We start from the raw sequence: 18,971 nt of genomic DNA on the forward strand, positions 1-18,971 counted from the left end.
GCGACGTGGACTAGCCATTAGGTGTGTGTGCGTGCGTGCGTGTGTGCGTGCGTGAGTGCGTGTGTGTGTGCGTGTGTACATGTAGCGCCTAGGATCGCTGCCGAGTCTCACAGTTCCCGTACACTGCACTCGTCGCACCGCACCTTCGCACCGATCGTCCTCGTCACTCGTGAAACACCAGCACGTGGTGTCGGCGTGTAGTTTGTGTTGTAGCACTCACACATAGTTTTTCCGAGAAAGCACCTTCTGCAAACGTGTGAAGCGAAGTGTGTCGGCCCTCTATCTCTTTTCATCTGTCATTTGGGGGGAAAAAAACCATTTTCCTGTGTCTGAAGACGATCGGGGGATGGCTATCAGTAGCACGGAAAGTTCCATAACGTTAAGCCAGAGTATGGACTCGGTTAATACCAATCCTGAAGATGAGGTAAGGAGTTTTTGATTTTTTTTGGCGATTGTGTCCAACATTATTGTGTCCAAACACTCCAAGAACGATATTTCGTAGTCACTAGAATTTATTTAAATCTTCCTGTAAATGTTCACTGCAAATATTTAGCTTAAACTCGCTTCGTAAAAGAAAACCGCTCCTAGAATTCATAATTAATAACGAATGAACATTTCATTAACAAGAAAGACATGATTTCGTTATAATAATAAAACGAAATAACTTCATTGTTACAAAAATATTTTGCTGATAAAACAAACCAAACATGATTAGCTAGTATGGCAATTTTATCGCTATGAAATAGACAACAAATGATTCATTATTGACGCAAAGACATTATTGCGAAATATGTTAGGCAATAAACAGCATGAGCTTCGTTGTCATAGAGATTTCGCAGACGAGAAGTAGAGCTTTCGAAATTAATATCAACTGTGCATTTCATTGTAGAAACTGCATTGTTGAAAATTCGTCGTTGAAAAGCAACGAAAATGCGATTCTTTCAGAAAATACTTTATTCTGTTAAGAATATATATACTCTAGAACAATGATCGACAATTCGTTTGACAAAATAATTATTTTTGATGATCAATACTTTATACTCGCCATTACGAACCTTTCCTTTTTAAAGTACTGAACGAAACTGAAACGTAAAGAATTAAAATTTTAATGACAATTTCAGAATTTCAATATCTCTTTAGTAGGTTTCGCTAAATAGCGGTATTGCCGATATTAACTCTCCTTGAGTACCGGGATGAATGTTTGCCTTTGCGGAAGTAGTCGATTTCTTTGGAAACTGTCGGATAGCTCGTACTTTATGGTGCAGAACTGCATCAGTTAAACTATATGCTAACTTTTTTATACACACCTAGACTCCTAATCGTTCGGCTCTATTGGATTCTACGATTAAACTTCACTTTTACGAAAATTACATAGAAACCACTACAACTCTTCGCTCTTCAGGGAAGAAAATGCAGTTTCCGAATTGCTATTCATGGATTTCGATCGAGAGAAAAGATATCTACGTGTTTTTCAAAGAAACTGTCTTAAGTGGAAATCTTAGATTTTAAATTTCACTCCGAACTGAATATGACTAGAAGTGATTTTTTTTTTTTCTAGTGTTTTGTATGAGTGGTTCGTAATTGAAAAATAATGCCATGCAACGTTTGCTTTTACACATGCATGAACGCGCTTAATGAAGTAAACTCTTCTCGAGATGCGGCAATTTGCTTATCTCTAGTTCTTATTAAAATCCACTTAGGTATGAGATGTGGCAAAATCTTTTAAGAAAACAAAAATGAAATAAATGCCTTTTGAATTATGAATTATTCAGCATGAAGTTATAATCCACATTAATTAGTCCTACATACTTAATCCATGCAATTGTTATGCTTTCTTAAAGTTCTAAAAATCCGATCTCCGGAAGTCTTTATGTTGATTTTATATATGGTTTCTTTCAAATCAAATTCCTTTAATTGAATTAAAAACTACATACCTTGTTCTCTTTACTGAAATCAACAAAGAACGAAATAGCAAACAATCAATGTTTAGCTGTTTGAAGTAATTTCATTGTTGATAACGACAGTTGGATTTCATTGTTGACAATGACAATTAGATTTCATTGTTGACAATGATAATTAGATTTCATTGTTGATAACGACAGTTGGATTTCATTGTTGACAATGACAATTAGATTTCATTGTTGATAACCACAGTTTGGATTTCATTGTTGACAATGACAATTAGATTTCATTGTTGATAACGACAGTTAGATCTCCTTGTTAGTAACAACTGTGATTAGTGGTCATTGTTTGGCAAATTTCACTGTTAGCCTTCATTGTTTAGAAAAATTCATTGTTAACGTCATCCTTTAGAAAATTTTCTTGTTGACAGAGTTATGAATTCAAGTAATTTTATTAGTGTTATTTTATTAATAGAACCAACTTTTTTTTTTATTAATCTTGGTCTTCTCTATTACATATTACATTTGTAAAATTTGTTGGCATTTTACATCGCAAAAACTGTTATTAATTAGAACAGACGTGATTTTTCTTTTTTTCAGCCACCAAATAATTCTCTATCCAAAATGTGTCACCCATGTAAAATCATTTTAGATTAGTTCCTCCCCTCAACAATGTGACCACTCGAGTACTAAGTATTCAAGGAAACCTTTTTCAATAGCGATGTGTCGATATATAGCGTGTTCTGATCATTTAATATTCCGTGTTGGTGTAATATTCCTTTTGCCAGTGTTAACAGGGCAGAAAGCCCTGTCAAAACTCATAACTTCTCTCTCTCTCTTTCCCCCTCCAGTAAGAGTTTGTGTTCGTCATTTTTAATACCGTACAGCGCGGCACGGGGAAGAAAACCTATCAATTCGACAGGCATGCTTAAAGAATTTCTTGAATTCCGCAGACATTGACAGCTTCCGACTCCCACAGAGAAAGTATTGGATAAGGACTCATATTTCCCTTGGTGGTAATATTGCAAGTTCTCTAAGTTATTCAAACTTTTCACGAAATCGATTTGAAAAGATAAAACAGAACTTTTGCACTTATCGTACAAGTTTTGAGACATTTTTGGCTTGAATCTTTCATTACTTTCCCGCATTGTATTTTTTATTTTATTTTTCAAGTACAATACACACAGTCAAACTTTACTTTGACTCTTTTTTTACTTTATTATAATTTTTTTATTGCAAAACATTGACTTTTTCCTCGGTTTCATCCTTTGGAAAGAGGTAAAAAATCAAAGCAGTAGGAAGTTAATGTCGAGAGGCATCGTAGGAGGGAAAAAATACCGAAGAGTAAAGTGTAGACATTTGACATGGACTATATATACTGCCGTATGTGTGTGTGTGTGTGTGTGTGTGTGTGTGAGAGAGAGAGAGAGAGAGAGAGTGAGTTAGCGGTTGAGAATATCCCAGGAGGTATGAGATAGGGAAAATATTCAGATGATGCCGATATTGAGGTTTAGTCGAAAAAACTTTATATGTAGAAGAAATATTAAAAAATATTCAAATTCCGAATCATTTTAAATATGAAGAGATTGGAAAAAAAAGGAAGAGAATAGAAAGAAGAAATCAATAGTTTTGTTTCTAAAACGATCATTTAACAAAGACAAAGAAAGATTAAAAAAACTAGAAATATTAGTTTCAATAAACTATGATATTTGAAGAAAGAAAAAACATGGCCGCTTCTGTCTAAAAGAAAGCATAATAGTGTTTATTATTGCTCTTCAAATTGCAGAATATATCTGTAATTTATTGTATTAGGTTGCTGTAACCATTGTTTACATATTTGCGTTCTTCATTTATCATACAAATATCTCGGCTGACAGCCCGTTGAATAATAGCCTTACATAAAAGCATCTTCTTTCTAGCGTGTGTGTGTGTGTGTATATATATATATATATATATATATATACAGGGTGTTCGGGATAAATATGACATATTTATAATTAATTATATTTTTCCGTAAGTTACATGTATTAACACACACTTCTCTTCATTTAAAAGTTTGGACCCTTCTTCATTCATATACAAGATGTCAGAAAGGATGGATAGCTGGAACCCACCTGAATCATGGAAGAGAATAACTTGTATCATGATGATTCGTGCCCGCCATCAAAATAAGGATATTACGACTGCTGCCCAATGCTCCCTGAATACAGTAAAAACAATCAGGCATGAACTAGAGACTTGCAATGGTGACTACGAGGATGTAGCAAGAAGAAAGATCCCTAGCAGACGATCTGATTGCGTTCGTACAGCAGAATTCCTCGCAAATCTGCAGGAACAGGTGTTGAAGAACCCTGGCATTGGAATTCGGGCTTTGTTCGTGGAGTTGCTAACTGTAGTCAAGCCCTGGATAACAAGGGTAGCCAATGGTAGGCCGTATGTATGGCAGCAGGATTCGGCCCCTTGCCACACCTCTGGGAAAAGTCAAAAATGGTTGTCTGAAAATTTCTACGACTTCACCAGTCCAAATGTTTGGCCTCCAAACTCCCCAGACCTTAACCCCATGGATTATTTTGTATGGGGCGCAGTTGAAAAAGACACCAATCGCACTTCCAGTAATACAAAAGCCCAGTTAATGGATAAAATTAAAACAGTTTTTGCGGCCCTTCCCAGGGAGACTGTAGCATCAGCTTGTTCGAGGTTCCGAAGCAGAATTGAAGCTGTGATCGATGCTAATGGTGGTTATTTTGAGTAAATCTTGTTGATAGTATTGTAATTAACTCTGCCTGTAATGTTTTTTTGTCAATTCATTAAATTTAATAGATACAAAGAAGATTTTCTTTTTCCTTACGAAACTGTCAAATTTATCCCGAACACCCTGTATATATATAGGTAAGTATATACTGGAACAAAATAAACAACAATAGATGCAACTGTATCTATTAACGCGATTCTATTATAAGATCTTAGTCTAAGTGCTAGACTATTGGGATCGACATTACGAAGAGACAACAGTAATATAAGGAGTGGAATGATACGTAACTTAAGAAGATTTGAAAGGTATTTATTGAGGATTATCAAAACTATTCGTTAATGAGAATACAAGAAACAGGCTTGTTGTGTTATGAAGAGCTCCTTCCATGTGTACCTGTAGGGATTGTTTATGATTGACACACTTACATGGCAGAAAGATAGACGATAGATTCAGGAACAATGTTATGAGTGATTTCTCTCTCACTGTCTGTCTCTCTTCACTTATATCTAGAAGAAAATGCAAATAAGTCACGATTTCTATATAAGAGAAAAACTACCAAACTGGTCCTCTTGAAAATATCACATACATGCTGGCTCAGCAACACTAGTATGCTAAATTCCTGATAAAGCGATGGTTTGCTTTATTTGGTCTGTACACGAAAAAGCGACAGTGATATTGGTGAGTTTGATGATGAAGACCCCCCCCCCCCGACAATCCAATGTTTTCTCAACATACTTGACTTCTGAAATTTTTAGAAGTAGTATTTGTGCCGACCGTTAGAAACGATTGAATCGTGGGGGGGGGGGGGGGGGGTCATCGCCATCTTTTACGAACTCTCTGTTCAAACAGGCGAGTTACGGCCAAAGTGGTTATCTTGTAAGATTTCTGCATCAGAAGCTTTGTATTTCTTAAAAAGACTACTTTTCGAACACTTTTCCACATTGAATATTAATATTTAGATGTATATTAACGATATTTATCAACTGCTTATACAAGTATTTGATGTACGTTAATGACAAGTATAATTAAGAATATTAAAATTTAATTAATAAAACATCCATCACTAAGTAAACGAATGAAATATAATTTCAGTGTCATGAAGAGCATCGGTTGTCGACATACAGTTCGGCTGATACTCTTAATTACATTATAGTTTCGATGTAATTAAGAGTATCAGTTGAATAGTATGATTTAATACTATTATTTCTTCGATGCTTTCAAAATACACCTTAAAAAGCATTTAAAAATCACTAAGCAGGTACTTAAATGAATAAATAAATCATAACAGACGCTTGCTCTTCAACACGAAATTTTTAGTTTTATTTATTGCTCAAATAATTTCTTAGGTGTTTAATTTGAAATTAGATATTCGGGTTATTGAATTGTGTAGGGTCAATGAAAGCTGCATAAAAACCAATGTTTGTTCATTACGTTATTCATTACTGATTTCAACGTGTAGTTAAGTAAATGAAATTTCACTGATTGCCACTAATGAAATATAATATTTGGCGCGAGCTCCACCCAGTTCGAAGATTTCACTCTTGGCGTAATTCTAGTGAACGAAAAACAACAATAGCTTTTTTTTTTTTTTTTTTTTTTTTGGTGCCGTATAACTCCGTTTCATAACAGTGTAGGCGATGTTATATGGGAATCGTTTTAGAGACTGATTCTTATGCGGGGAAAGGAAACGGATATTAATGCACAACTCATGAGTCCTTCCCCATCACTTAGTTTCAAATAATCTGTTTTGTTCGTATCCTTCCAACTGAGCTAAGGCAGTGCAGTGGCTGAGTATTAACTTACATAGGAAAGAAATCCGTTCAAATCTTTTGTATTCAACTACAGGACATTTGCTAAGCTTACTTTCAATCCGATAGAGGCTAACTGGTCTTATATAAAACTTTAATGACTTTAAGGTCTGTATAAATAGATAAACAAGTTCCGTGAGCAGTTTCATTCCATAGACTGTAGCATAGGGATGACCTTATTCTTTTAAGATCACAACGAATAATAATTCCTCAGTCAATAGCATATTCATAGGAATATCTTCCGAAGTTGATTGTTGGAATGCTTTTAACCAAAAAGTGTGATATCGACACCAACCTGATTTTTAACCCATATGTAGATATCCATTTGCAATGAACAAAACCAACTAAAACACAGTGTTAGATACGATAAAGAGCCAAGAGGCTATTTTTCCAGCGTCGTAAATTAAGTTAAGGGGATAATAAATCCCTCATTATTTTAAAGCCCAATACGAAACTCGGAGATCGAAATCTAAGAGTTTCCAAGCGTAAGTCAACACCTGGGAAGTACAACACTAGGGCAACTCGGAGCAAAGGTGGAGCGAGCTCCATCGCTATCCTTAATATTTTCTCATAATGTAAAACGCAGCTCCTAGGAGATGTATTACTGTTTTACATTATGAGGAGAGGTCACTACCCAGACCGGTTTCGACCTTTGTATAGGTGAAGCGGGCTCTAAAAATTAGGCGATCCAGAAAGATCGCCAATCTCAGCGTTGTTCCATTCAGTGACAGACTCACCCAGTCACCGAGAAGAACTTCTCAACATTGGCTCTACCCAGTGTCAGGCTCACCCCCACCACCAAGCAGAGCCATAATCTCAGCGGTGGCCCCACTCAGAGACAAGCAAAAACCTATCCCCAAGCAGAGCCTCTCAGAACCCAAACCTAACCCGCACCGGTTTCGACCTTTATTGAGGTCTCATCAGTGAGTAGGCAGACCTGGATAATACCAAGCTTTAAGTGAACCGAACTTACATAAACCCCTACTAACGAATTGCCAGGCCGGTGTACCCATATATTATTATTACTACGATAAAGAGCCAAGAGGCTATTTTTCCGGCGACGTAAATTAAGTTAAGGGATGTAAGTTCGGTTCACTTAAACCTTGGTATTATCCAGATCTACCTACTCACTGATGAGACCTCAATAAAGGTCGAAACCGGTCTGGGTAGTGACCTTCCCTCATAATGTAAAACAGTAATAATACATCTCCTAGGAGCTGCGTTTTACATTATGAGAAAATATTAAAGATATTGACGGAGCTCGCTCCACCTTTGCTCCGAGTTGCCCTAGTGTTGTACCACCCAAGTTGACTTACGCTTGGACTCGGCAGGAAACTCTTAGATTTCGATCTCCGAGTTTCGTATCCGGCTTTAAAATAATGAGGGATTTATTATCCCCTGAACTTAATTACAGTGTTAGATGTTAGATATTTATTTTCGTATTAGAAGGTTCAAAATGTTTTGATCTCATCTTGTATTTATACTTAATTAATTTTTTCAACTTAGGAGTTAATTTTATTTTATAAAATAAGCATCAATAAACATCTTGCGATCGTTGCACATACGATTTAATTGGATAAACATTTAATTTACATCATAATACAATGTCTGTTTTGTTCTTTCTCTCTGTTACTGGTTGATTTCTAAATTGCTATTCTGGGGATAGCTGGCAGCATCCAACAGTTGAGTTAGCGATGATTTAGGTACTCAAGAAACCTTCAGAAAAATGCGTAAAATTCTATCATCATGGAAATACATACATCATCGGGTCAATAAAGGAACAGTCATCAAAAAGGCCCGCTTACTCATTCTGTAAAAATAAATAAGGTATATTTCTTTCTCATCGAGACGAACATTAAATGCCGTCCCATTAACTGATGCTGAATAAGTCACATTGTTGCCAATTCACATTTACAATTCACATTGTTGCCAATTCACATTTACAATTCACATTGTTGCCAATTCACATTTACAATTCACATTGTTGCCAATTCACATTTACAATTCACATTGTTGCCAATTCACATTTACAATTCACATTGTTGCCAATTCACATTTACAATTCACATTGTTGCCAATTCACATTTACCGAAATGCGGATTGGTAACAGGACATTGAACATCTGTAACATTTTGCATCAGTACGTGAGTATTTACTTAGGATCCTCAAAGCGTTGTTTTAAGTGCAATATTTGCTTTACGACTGTGTCATGCTGCCCAAACCATATTATTAGAACTTAGTGGTTTGCATTGAATAAAAACTTGTTGATTAAGGATGAATACGGCCGTCGGTATTAGTAAACATTAGCCGTCGCATTGCTGTTACGAAAGCAGAAAACGAATTGGATATCAGCTAACTCCTCGTTCGAAAACACACTGGCCGGCATCTTTTTTTTTAGTAACAACATATTAATTAACATAATTAGTCCAATAAAGAAACCTTGTTTAAGCCACAAGAACACTAATCAATTAGCTCACGAAATGGGCACGTTTATAGTTACTAGCGTATGTTCCAACCTATCGGCACTCGTATACATATTGATTAACGTATTTCGATTTAACCTCGATGAAAAATAAGCAAGCGGATGTTAAAGGAGGTGAGAGTACTGAAATGTAGAAATTCCATCAGCTGAGTATTATTCGCTTGAATTCGATGTATAATAGATTCTACTATTGCCTTAAAAACATTTCTTAAATGTATGTTTAAGAAATAGGGTTATGTTATGTTATGTATTCCTCATACTGACCATTTATATGCTTATCTTGCATCATTTATACTTATGCATCGTCATCTAGATACCATTTCAGATTAAATAGATTAAATAACCCAGCTTACACCGAGTGCCAAATTTTATGTTTCGTATTTCTCATGCAGGTATGAGTTGATTGAGAACAGTAAACTAGCATTCGACTCACAGTTATTTCGCAAGTATTGATCCTTTTACTGTAGAAAGCTGCTTTGGACCACACATTTCTACATGTGTAGGGGAGGGGGACGCTAGTTTTATAGACGTTTAGTATATTTTTGACTAACTGGATTTTGCCATAGTAGTTTCGGATATAATTTCCATTACTCATCAGACAGCTAATAATCTTACGGAAGTGATTTCTATATTTTGTTATTATTTTTTAATTTTGGTTTTGATAACGAAAGAGGTATTTAATAACTGAATGAGGATATGTAACTGTCTCAAATGATCGAGTAATTTGCATCAATTCTTCTTTAAGTATTTTAAGTATTTTGTGACCAAAATAAACTAGGGCTTTTAATTTTCCCGGTTAAACAATGCGTTTAATTGTTGTACTTTTAGGGCACAGAATTATAGTACTACCATCGCTTTTGCACGATATGATAACATAACCCTAAAACGAAAACAATCCACGGATGCACAGTACTGAAAGGAATTGCTTTAAAATTACTCATAGGAAAAAAAAATCACTGCAAACCTCTGCCAAGTTTCCCACTAATTTAACAATTTTCTAGGGAAGCATTAACTCAGTTTTTATAATCGCTACGCAAAGAAAAATGTGTTCTAGAATCCCCAATCATGTTGTTCTTTGGGAGGATTTTTACATTATCTGGATAATATTAATTTTCGATACTGGAAATGCTTGTGGCAGGTGAAATTATGAATTTATATACATACATATGTGTTAATTAAATAGTACGAACAGAATTAATTTTCAACTGTTTCTTTTTCTTCTAGTTCCATCATGAATTTATTTGAAGTCTCCGTAGTTTCTTTTTTTTTTCGCTTCAGAGGATTCCACTAAAGGAATTAAGCCTAAATTACTTTTCGCCGAGAATTTCCATTCAAACGACTGAAATGTGTTCTGATCCAGCCATACAATAGCTAATTTATTACAATTGGCTGTATTTTCTTCCGAAAATAATAACAAAAAAGTGTTTTCAAACTTGTTATTAATATCTGAAAACCAAATTCCACTCAAACTTCGTGATCCTTGGCAGAATTAACATTTCCATAGGTTGTACAAATAAGGCGAACGCATCTCTTCGCCACCGATTCAAACAACTCCACTATTTTCATATGCTAAATTGCGAACACAATGACTTTCGTGTAGTAGCACGGAGAGACCTTAGTTTCCTTATTAAAGTTTACCAGTTACTACTCAATTTCATTCCATGTACTGGAAGCAAGTATCTTGTTTGCCCACTGGAAGCTTAAATCCCAAAAGTCTCTGGGGATTGTATCTTCACCATATCCTTTTAACTTTTACAACTTTCTAGAGGCTCTGTCTTTTCAGTACATTCTCTCTCTCGCTATTTTGGCTCTGCAACTTCTAGAATTCAACCCTCTTTAGACTAATTTCTACAAACAAACGTTTCTTTTTTCAGTTTTCCTTATTCAACACATATTTATATATCGAATAGGATGCCAAATATACACAACAAACAGTGCATATTCAGAGATACATTGTTTGTTGCACACTTCAGAGAGTGTATCGATCGTATAATAGTAAATGTTTGAACCACAAGAAAGGTAATTAAATATTCTACTTGCTTAGGTTTTTTTTCCTTACTTTCAAAAGACTAAATCACGTGTCAGTCACTTGACTTCATCTCTTCCATATGATAATCCTTAGTCGTTAAGTTTATTGCGAAAATGTTTTTTATCAATACAAAGAAAGAAAGAATGAACATAGTGCGGCATTTTTTCTTTGTACTTATATAAAAGGGGATGTATAATGTTGAGAGTTTATTTTGCACTTGGTTAGACTATAATAAATTTAGTTTAATCCTTTATCCAAGTGTGAGAAAACAAAGTTTGCGCCTGAAAATATCTTCAGGACTGAGGTATGGTGGTACAACACCAGGGCAACTCGCAGCAAAGGTGGATCAAGTCTCGTCACTCCTTGTCTCAGTATCTCCCATAATGCAAAGCACATCTCCTTGCGGATATGTGTAATGCTATGCATTACACATCCCCGCAAGGAGATGTGTAACTTACCCCAGTCCTTACCCCTAAGTTACACATCCCCTTGCGGATATGTGTAATAAGATAAGGGATGTATAATATTTTGATATCTTAGTTTTAGTAGAAAATTCCAGCGAGAGCATTCGCTTCGTAATCCAAGTAAGGCTGATTTTATATATTATTTTTTTATATTTTGAAAACAATCCAACAAGTAATGGAATACTTCATTTATATTTGTCAATGCATTTAATATTTGTCGAGAGAGCCAAGCCGATATCAAATTAAAACCAAAATCATACTATCGATTTTGTGATGATGTGGGATGATAATGTGTACAATGTTCAAATAAATATTGAAACAGGTCTATATTATTTATTCAAAATAAATAAAGTTCATTGAATATCTTGAATAAATAATGTAGCACTGAACGTCAACATGCACGGTATACCTTGCGATGTTGATATTCAGGGGAAAGCGTCTTTATGTGAAATATTTCATTAGCTTTGGCTCTGGAACGAGTAAATATTACAATCTGAATATTTCAGAGAAACCGAAATCAGAAACACACACATATACTCGCGCGCGCGCGCGTGTGTGTGTGTGTGTGTGTGTGTGTGTGTGTGTGTGTGTGTCAAAAATATGTCAATTCATCTTGTTCTTCATTTAAAACGATGTATGTCATCTTTCTCAATTATAAAAAATGAGTTTCAGAGATTTTGGATCCATGAAAAAACTGCGAATTAACAACCTCTAATACGAGCATTTAGCTGGTTTTGGATTAGTTTCAGAAGATGTATTAGAAGCGATTTGATTATAGTTTATTTCTTATAGAATATATATATTAATGTAGCTTTCATGTGTGATTTTTTTTAGTTGCAAAGCATCCATTACAGCGCTTATGAATTTCATAGATGTCTTGAATATATCAAGTAACTGACGATAACATCACGATTATATCAGAAAGATGCCTGTTTTATTATTATCATTATTATTATTCATTTGGAATCTTGCGTTTTGCAACACCGATGAAATATGCTTTTTAAAACTATGTGGGATTTAATATCCCCTTAATTTAAGCTACATTTTGTGCCAAATGAAAAGGAAGTGCATGTTGATGCCATAAAGGAAGAAACATTTACATTTTTATTAAATTTGTATATTTTTTAAAAAATAAAATTGATCCATTCACCATTCTTTTGGTACCAAAAATAGTACATTTTTGATACCAAAAGTGTACTATTTTTCGACACAGGAGAGAGATATTTTACTATAATATTATCGAAATATTTTTTCGATGGGATAGTCCTTATAAGGACTGGCTTAAAGGGGCGAAGCAAGAATGCTTTTCATCTTCCCCGTTATCTGTAAATGACAGTGTAGGGAAATGTGTTATTGAGCTATTAAAGCACTGATCATGGCAGGAGGGTAACAGCAATAGCCGAGCCTCAGTTAGAACTTCATTGGCTACAGCATTGCCATATTTAAAGGTAAAGCCGTCTCTAAAAATTCGGACGATCCCTAGGCCACTCAATCGTGGGCGAAAGACCGTTCATCTCAGCGTTGGCTCCACTCAGTGATAGCCTTCCACCCACACGCCACCACCGCTCATATTCTGAAGCAAAGTATTCACCGACAAAGCCCCTCAGCGGGCCGTGCCGGAGAACACTTTCCCCGGAGACTCAAATTGCTCCCTTAAGACAAAAACCTTAAGAGAGCGAACTCAAAACTCTCGAATCTCAGTACCCCTGGGGGGGGTAACAGCAACAGCCGAACTTCATTGGCTACAGCATTGCCATCCATCACCCTCCAAGGGTATTAATCACCGCATCTCACGGTTGATTGATCCTTTCGATGGGATCTTAAGTTCTTAAAAGAACTGGGCGATGGACTGAGTCCTTGATTCTTTATCCCGTCATCTGAATGAAATAAATCTGTGTGGATGGAGTGTTACTGAGCTAAAAAGCTCTAGTCATGGCGGAGTAACGGCAATAGCCGAGCTTCGGTTAAAAACTTCATTGGCTACAGCATTGCCATTTGTTACCCTGATTAGTAAGTAAAGGGTAAAATCTGAAAAAATCGGACGATCTCTAGGCCACTCCATAGTGGCCGAAAGACCGTCCATATCTCAGCGTTGGTTCCACTCAGTGACGGGCTGCCCGACCACTGAGCAGAACCGCTCAAATTCCGAGGAAAATAATTCACCGACAAAGCCCGTCAGCGGGCCGTGCCGGAGAACACCTTCCCCGGAGACTCAAAGTGCTCCCTTAAGGCAAAAACCTTAAGAGAGCGAACTCAAAAACTCATCACCCAGGATAACAGCAACAGACGAACCTCAGTTTACTTCCTTGGTTCAGCATTGCCATCTGTTACCCTGGAAGTCCTGATTAGTAAGTAAAGGGTAAAATCTCAAAAAATCGGACGATCTCTAGGCCACTCCATAGTTGGCGAAAGACCGTCCGTGTCTCAGCGTTGGTTCCACTCAGTGTCGGCCGCCCCGTCCTAGCACCCCGACTACTGAGCAGAACCGCTCAAATTCCGAGGAAAATAATTCACCGACAAGAACCCCTCAGCGGGTAGTGCCGGAGAACACCTTCCCCGGAGACTCAAGGTGCTCCCTTAAGGCAAAAACCCTAAGGGAGCAAACTCAAAAGCTCACACCCAGGATAACAGCAACAGCCGAACCTCAGTTTACTTCCTCGGTTCAGCATTGCTAATTGTTACCCTGATTAGTAAGTAAAGGGTAAAATCTGAAAAAATCGGACGATCTCTAGGCCACTCCATAGTGGGAGAAAGACCGTCCATATCTCAGCGTTGGTTCCACTCAGTGACGGGCTCCCCGACCACTGAGCAGAACCGCTCAAATTCCGAGGAAAATAATTCACCGACAAGAACCCCTCAGCGGGCCGTGCCGGAGAACACCTTCCCCGGAGACTCAAAGTGCTCCCTTAAGGCAAAAACCCTAAGGGAGCAAACTCAAAAACTCATCACCCAGGATAACAGCAACAGCCGAACCTCAGTTTACTTCCTTGGTTCAGCATTGCTATTTGTTACCCTGAAAGTCCTAAAAAGGACTTTGAACCGTTTTCAAAATCCATCCTTTCGATGGGATAGTCCCTTTCGATGGGATAGTCCTTATATCCTTATAAGGACTGGCTTAAAGGGGCGAAGCAAGAATGCTTTTCATATTCCCCGTTATCTGTAGAGGACAGTGTAGGGATAAGGTGTTATTGAGCTATTAAAGCTCTGATCATGGCAGGAGGGTAACAGCAATAGCCGAGCCTCAGTTAGAACTTCATTGGCTACAGAATTGCCATCCATTACCCTCCAAGGGTATTGGATTGAATGAATCAATTCAGCACCTCGATGGGATCCTTATAGTCCTTATAAGGACTGGCTTAAAGGGGCGAAGCAAGAATGCTTTTCATCTTCCCCGTTATCTGTAGAGGACAGTGTAGGGATAAGGTGTTATTGAGCTATTAAAGCTCTGGTCATGGCAGGAGGGTAACAGCAATAGCCAAGCCTCAGTTAGAACTTCATTGGCTATAGCATTGCCATTCATTACCCTCCAAGGTATTGGATTGAATGAATCAATCCTGTCCGCAACCTCGATGGGATATTTTGCTGTAAAAATTATTATTATATCATAATACTAAACTTATGTAGGTGTATATATTATTTAAATTTTATAAAATAATTCTTAAAGTTAAAATTAAAATTAATAAAGTTTTTAGAGTAAAATATAGGTTCCATCATTATTTTTTAAACATTATACATTTACAAAAAGTTTTTCCTTTTTCAAAATAAATTATTATATATTTGTCATGGTGAGAGGCAGTATAACACTGTGGTGCTGTACGAAATGAACGCAAGTAATATAACCATAACAAATGTACTTTCAAAAAAGTAGTACATTTTTTGTATTAAATGTTAAATGTGTTTATGGGAAGTATACTGAAACTATTTCTTTTTTCGGTTTTATCTTGTTTTAACTGAAATGATGCTTGACTTCTGTAGTCGATGTTGATATTCAGTGCATCAAATAAATTTAAATCCTTCAGAACTTGACTAAGCGTGGCACATAGATACCTAAAATTTATTCAGCAATTTTTTTTTTTTTTTTGGTTAGATGGTTAAAACAAGAACTTTTCATATTTCCCGTTATCTGTAGAAGAAAATGGACGGATAGAGTGTTATTGAGTATAAGCTCTGGTTATGGGCGGGTAACGGCAATAGCCGAGCTTCAATTAAAACTTCATTGGCTACAGCATTGCCATTCGTTACCCTGGAAGTCCTAAAAAGGACTCTTCCTCCACCTGATGTTCGATACCCACTTCTCAGTATTAGTCCTTATAAGGACTGGCTTAAAGGGGCGAAGCAAGAATGCTTTTCATTTTCCCCGTTATCTGTAGAGGACAGTGTAGGGATAAGGTGTTATTGAGCAATTAAAGCTCTGATCATGGCAGGAGGGTAACAGCAATATAGCCGAGCCTCTGTTATAACTACATTGGCTACAGCATTGCCATCCATTACCCTCCAAGGGTATAGGATTGAACTAATCAATCACCGCATCTCACGGTCGATTGATTCCCTCCACCACCCTTCTCGCAGGACATATATGGCGCAGAGGGTGAAGCTTGACGCTTTTCATATTCCCTGTTGTCTGTTTTGGGAGCAGTGATGGGAGAGATTTGTGAGCTATTTTAGCTAGCCCTTAGTGGGAAGAAGTGGTTATTCGTTGTTGGGGGTTAGGATGGCTTTCGGTCTTTTATGTTTCCAGTGGTCATTACCGTCATAGTTTCCGGTTTGCTCTATTAGTTGGTTTGGATGCGTAGATGTCTTCATAAAGAATTTTTCTGCCTAGGGAGCGTAGTAGTGGAGAGATGTAGGGGGTATTTATGTCCCGGTGGATCTGGGCGTTCCTGATGAACCACTGGGCGTCCAGAATCATTCGCAGGTATTTGTTCTGTAGTCTTTGTAGCTTGAGGATGTTTGTCTTGGAGGTATGGCTCCAGGCTGGGGAGGCGTATATGACTGTGGGACGGATCACTGTCTTATACAGTAGTATTTTATTTCTTGAGCTTAGTTTGCTGTGTCTGTTGATCAAGGGTTATAGCTGGGCGATAACTTTTGAAGCTTTGGTGCATGTGCTCTTGATGTGGCTGTTGAAGCATAATCGCTTATCGAGAAGTATTCCGAGGTATTTTGCTTCAGTTTTCCAGGGAATTTTAGAGTTGAACAGGGTGATGTCTCATTTGGGGGATGCTCGTCTTCTTGTGAAGAGTATCGGTGTACTTTTCTGGGGGTTTAATTGTAGTCGCCAGTCTTTAAACCGTTTTTCTAGATTCAGGATGGTGTCTAGTTTTTTGGTGACGAGAAGTGGTTGACGAGATCTGGCTAGAATAGCCGTGTCATCAGCATAAAGGGCGATGGAGGATGTGAGAGGATTTTGAGGGATGTCTGCCATATAGATGTTGAACAGGATCGGGGCTAGCAGTGATCCTTGAGGAACTCCAGCGAGGATTTTCCGTTGGGTTGAGACTGTTTCATTGATTTTGACTTGCATCCCCCTGTTGGAGAGGTATGATTTGATCAGATGTATCATGTTTAGTGGAAGGTTAGCGATGATAAGTTTGTAGAGGAGGCCTTGGTGATCTTATCGAAGGCCTTTGAGATTACTAGGTAGACAGCTCCAGTGTGTTTATTCCAATTGAATCCTGTGGTGATGTATTCTACCAGTCTATGGATCTGTTGGGTGGTGCTGTGATTTTGACGGAAGCCAAATTGTTCTTCTGGAATGATATTGAGTTGGTTGACATGATCTTGGAGTCTGATGAGGATGATTTTCTCAGCTATTTTCCCTAAATTGGATAGCAGGCTGATGGGACGGAAATTTTCAGGTAGGTGTGGGTCTTTGCCTGGTTTGTGAATTGGGATGATGTCAGCTATTTTCCATGACTGGGGAAAGTGCTGCCATTTGAGGATGGAGTTCATGATGTTTGCCAGATGTGCTATGGCTTTGCGTGGTAGTGCCTTGATGACTTGGTTAGTGATGTCGTCAGGATCTGGGGGCTTTTTTGATCTTGAGATGGTTGATGATGCCGATTATTTCGGTAGGTGAGGTAGGCATTATAGGACTTGGATTGACATCGGGACGATTTACTGTGAACCTGACTTTACAATGGATCTTGTATACGTGGCTGATGTTTAGGTTCTCATATGCAGGACTGCATTGTTTCTCTAGGTTTCTTGCTATGGCTTCGGCTTTGTCAGCATCTGTGTATGCAAGGTGCTGCTCTGCTTGCAGAGGGGGGGGGATTTGCGCTTGTTCCTGAGGTTGTTTAGGAATTTCCATATGGAATGATCTGCTGTGGAGATGTAGGTGAGCTTGTTGTCCCATTGTTGGTTCCTGTGGCTCTGGAGAGCTTCTCGGACAGATTTGTTTAATCTTTTTCTTTGTCTGTTTTTTTCCCTTATTAAGTCCATGATTTTTTCCGGGAGACGATTTTGTTTGTGGGTAATCGTAGATACTGTGGCTGCTGTTATGGCTTTATTGATTTGATTGGTGAGGTTCTTTATTGCCGTGTCTATTTCTTCCTTGGCTTTTATATGGGGAACCGGACCAATGTGTTCGGGTAGCACTTTCTTAAGTTTCTACCAGATGATGGAGGTTTGGGGAGAGGTGATTGGTCTTTGTTCCCTAAGTGAAGTAGGATTGGGTTGTGGTCTGATGATAATTCATTCAGTGCTTGAATGCTGTGCTGGTATTTGATATTTGATGTTGTGTAGGATGGCGATGTCTAGAATGTCGGCTGTGGCAGTTGGGCTGTGGTGGGTTGGTTCAGTGGGTCCTGTTACGACAGACCATCCTTCTCAGTATGTTTTATTCTAAAATATAGAATTATGATATAAAAAAAGGCATAGGTGTATAAATTACTTTGGATTTTCGAAAATAATTCTTAGCTATCTAAGTAATAATTAATAAGTTTTTAGTAAAATACAAGTTACATTGTATATCTAAGACAAGAAAAAAATCTTAATGTTAATGATAAAATGTTGAAATTACAATGTATGATGTTGAACCTGTTTCGAGAAAAAACAAACGAACAGAAATTTGAAAGTTAAATTTCATATATTTTCATAAAATATCCCATTTTCAAACTAAAACTGTTAGATGTTTGTCGCGTGTTGAGAGGTTGAGGTGTGCGAAATGGGCAGAAGCGAATATATCGTAACAAATATACCTTCATAAAGTGGTACATTTCTTACACAACTGGTCATGCGCAGTATATTGAAACATTGCCTTATTTCTTTATTTTGTGCTTTAACCGAAATGATGCTTGATTTCCAGTACGATGTGATATCGATTGAAATTCGAAACATCGTTTTCTTGTAACGTATATTGAATGACTTGATATTTTGAATTTCTTCTTAAAGAAGCTTAATGAAACTGTTATCATACTTATGGATATACTTGTTTTCTTTGCTACTTTGATACTCTATGAATTTCATAAAAGAAATAAGCTTTTGTGAAATTGATGCCAACAGTATTGATTTTTTCTGTTTAAAATCTGTGT

General features: G+C 37.3%; 1 protein-coding gene across 1 annotated transcript in view; it reads left to right on the top strand.

Moving 5' to 3' along the window:
* The first annotated feature begins 295 nt into the window (after positions 1 to 295).
* LOC150093669 (protein couch potato-like) overlaps positions 296 to 18,971 on the top strand; it is a 372,477-nt gene continuing 353,801 nt past the window's right edge. The window contains exon 1 of the mRNA XM_090413245.1: positions 296 to 424. Within this exon, the coding sequence (XP_090269371.1) occupies positions 347 to 424 (78 nt within the window). The 5' untranslated portion in view covers positions 296 to 346. The remainder of the gene's footprint in view (positions 425 to 18,971) is intronic.

Source organism: Typopeltis vanoorti, chromosome 23 (genome assembly GCF_054136105.1).
Source record: "Typopeltis vanoorti isolate ZY-2024b chromosome 23, IOZ_Tvanoo_1.0, whole genome shotgun sequence".
NCBI lineage: Eukaryota > Metazoa > Arthropoda > Arachnida > Uropygi > Thelyphonidae > Typopeltis > Typopeltis vanoorti.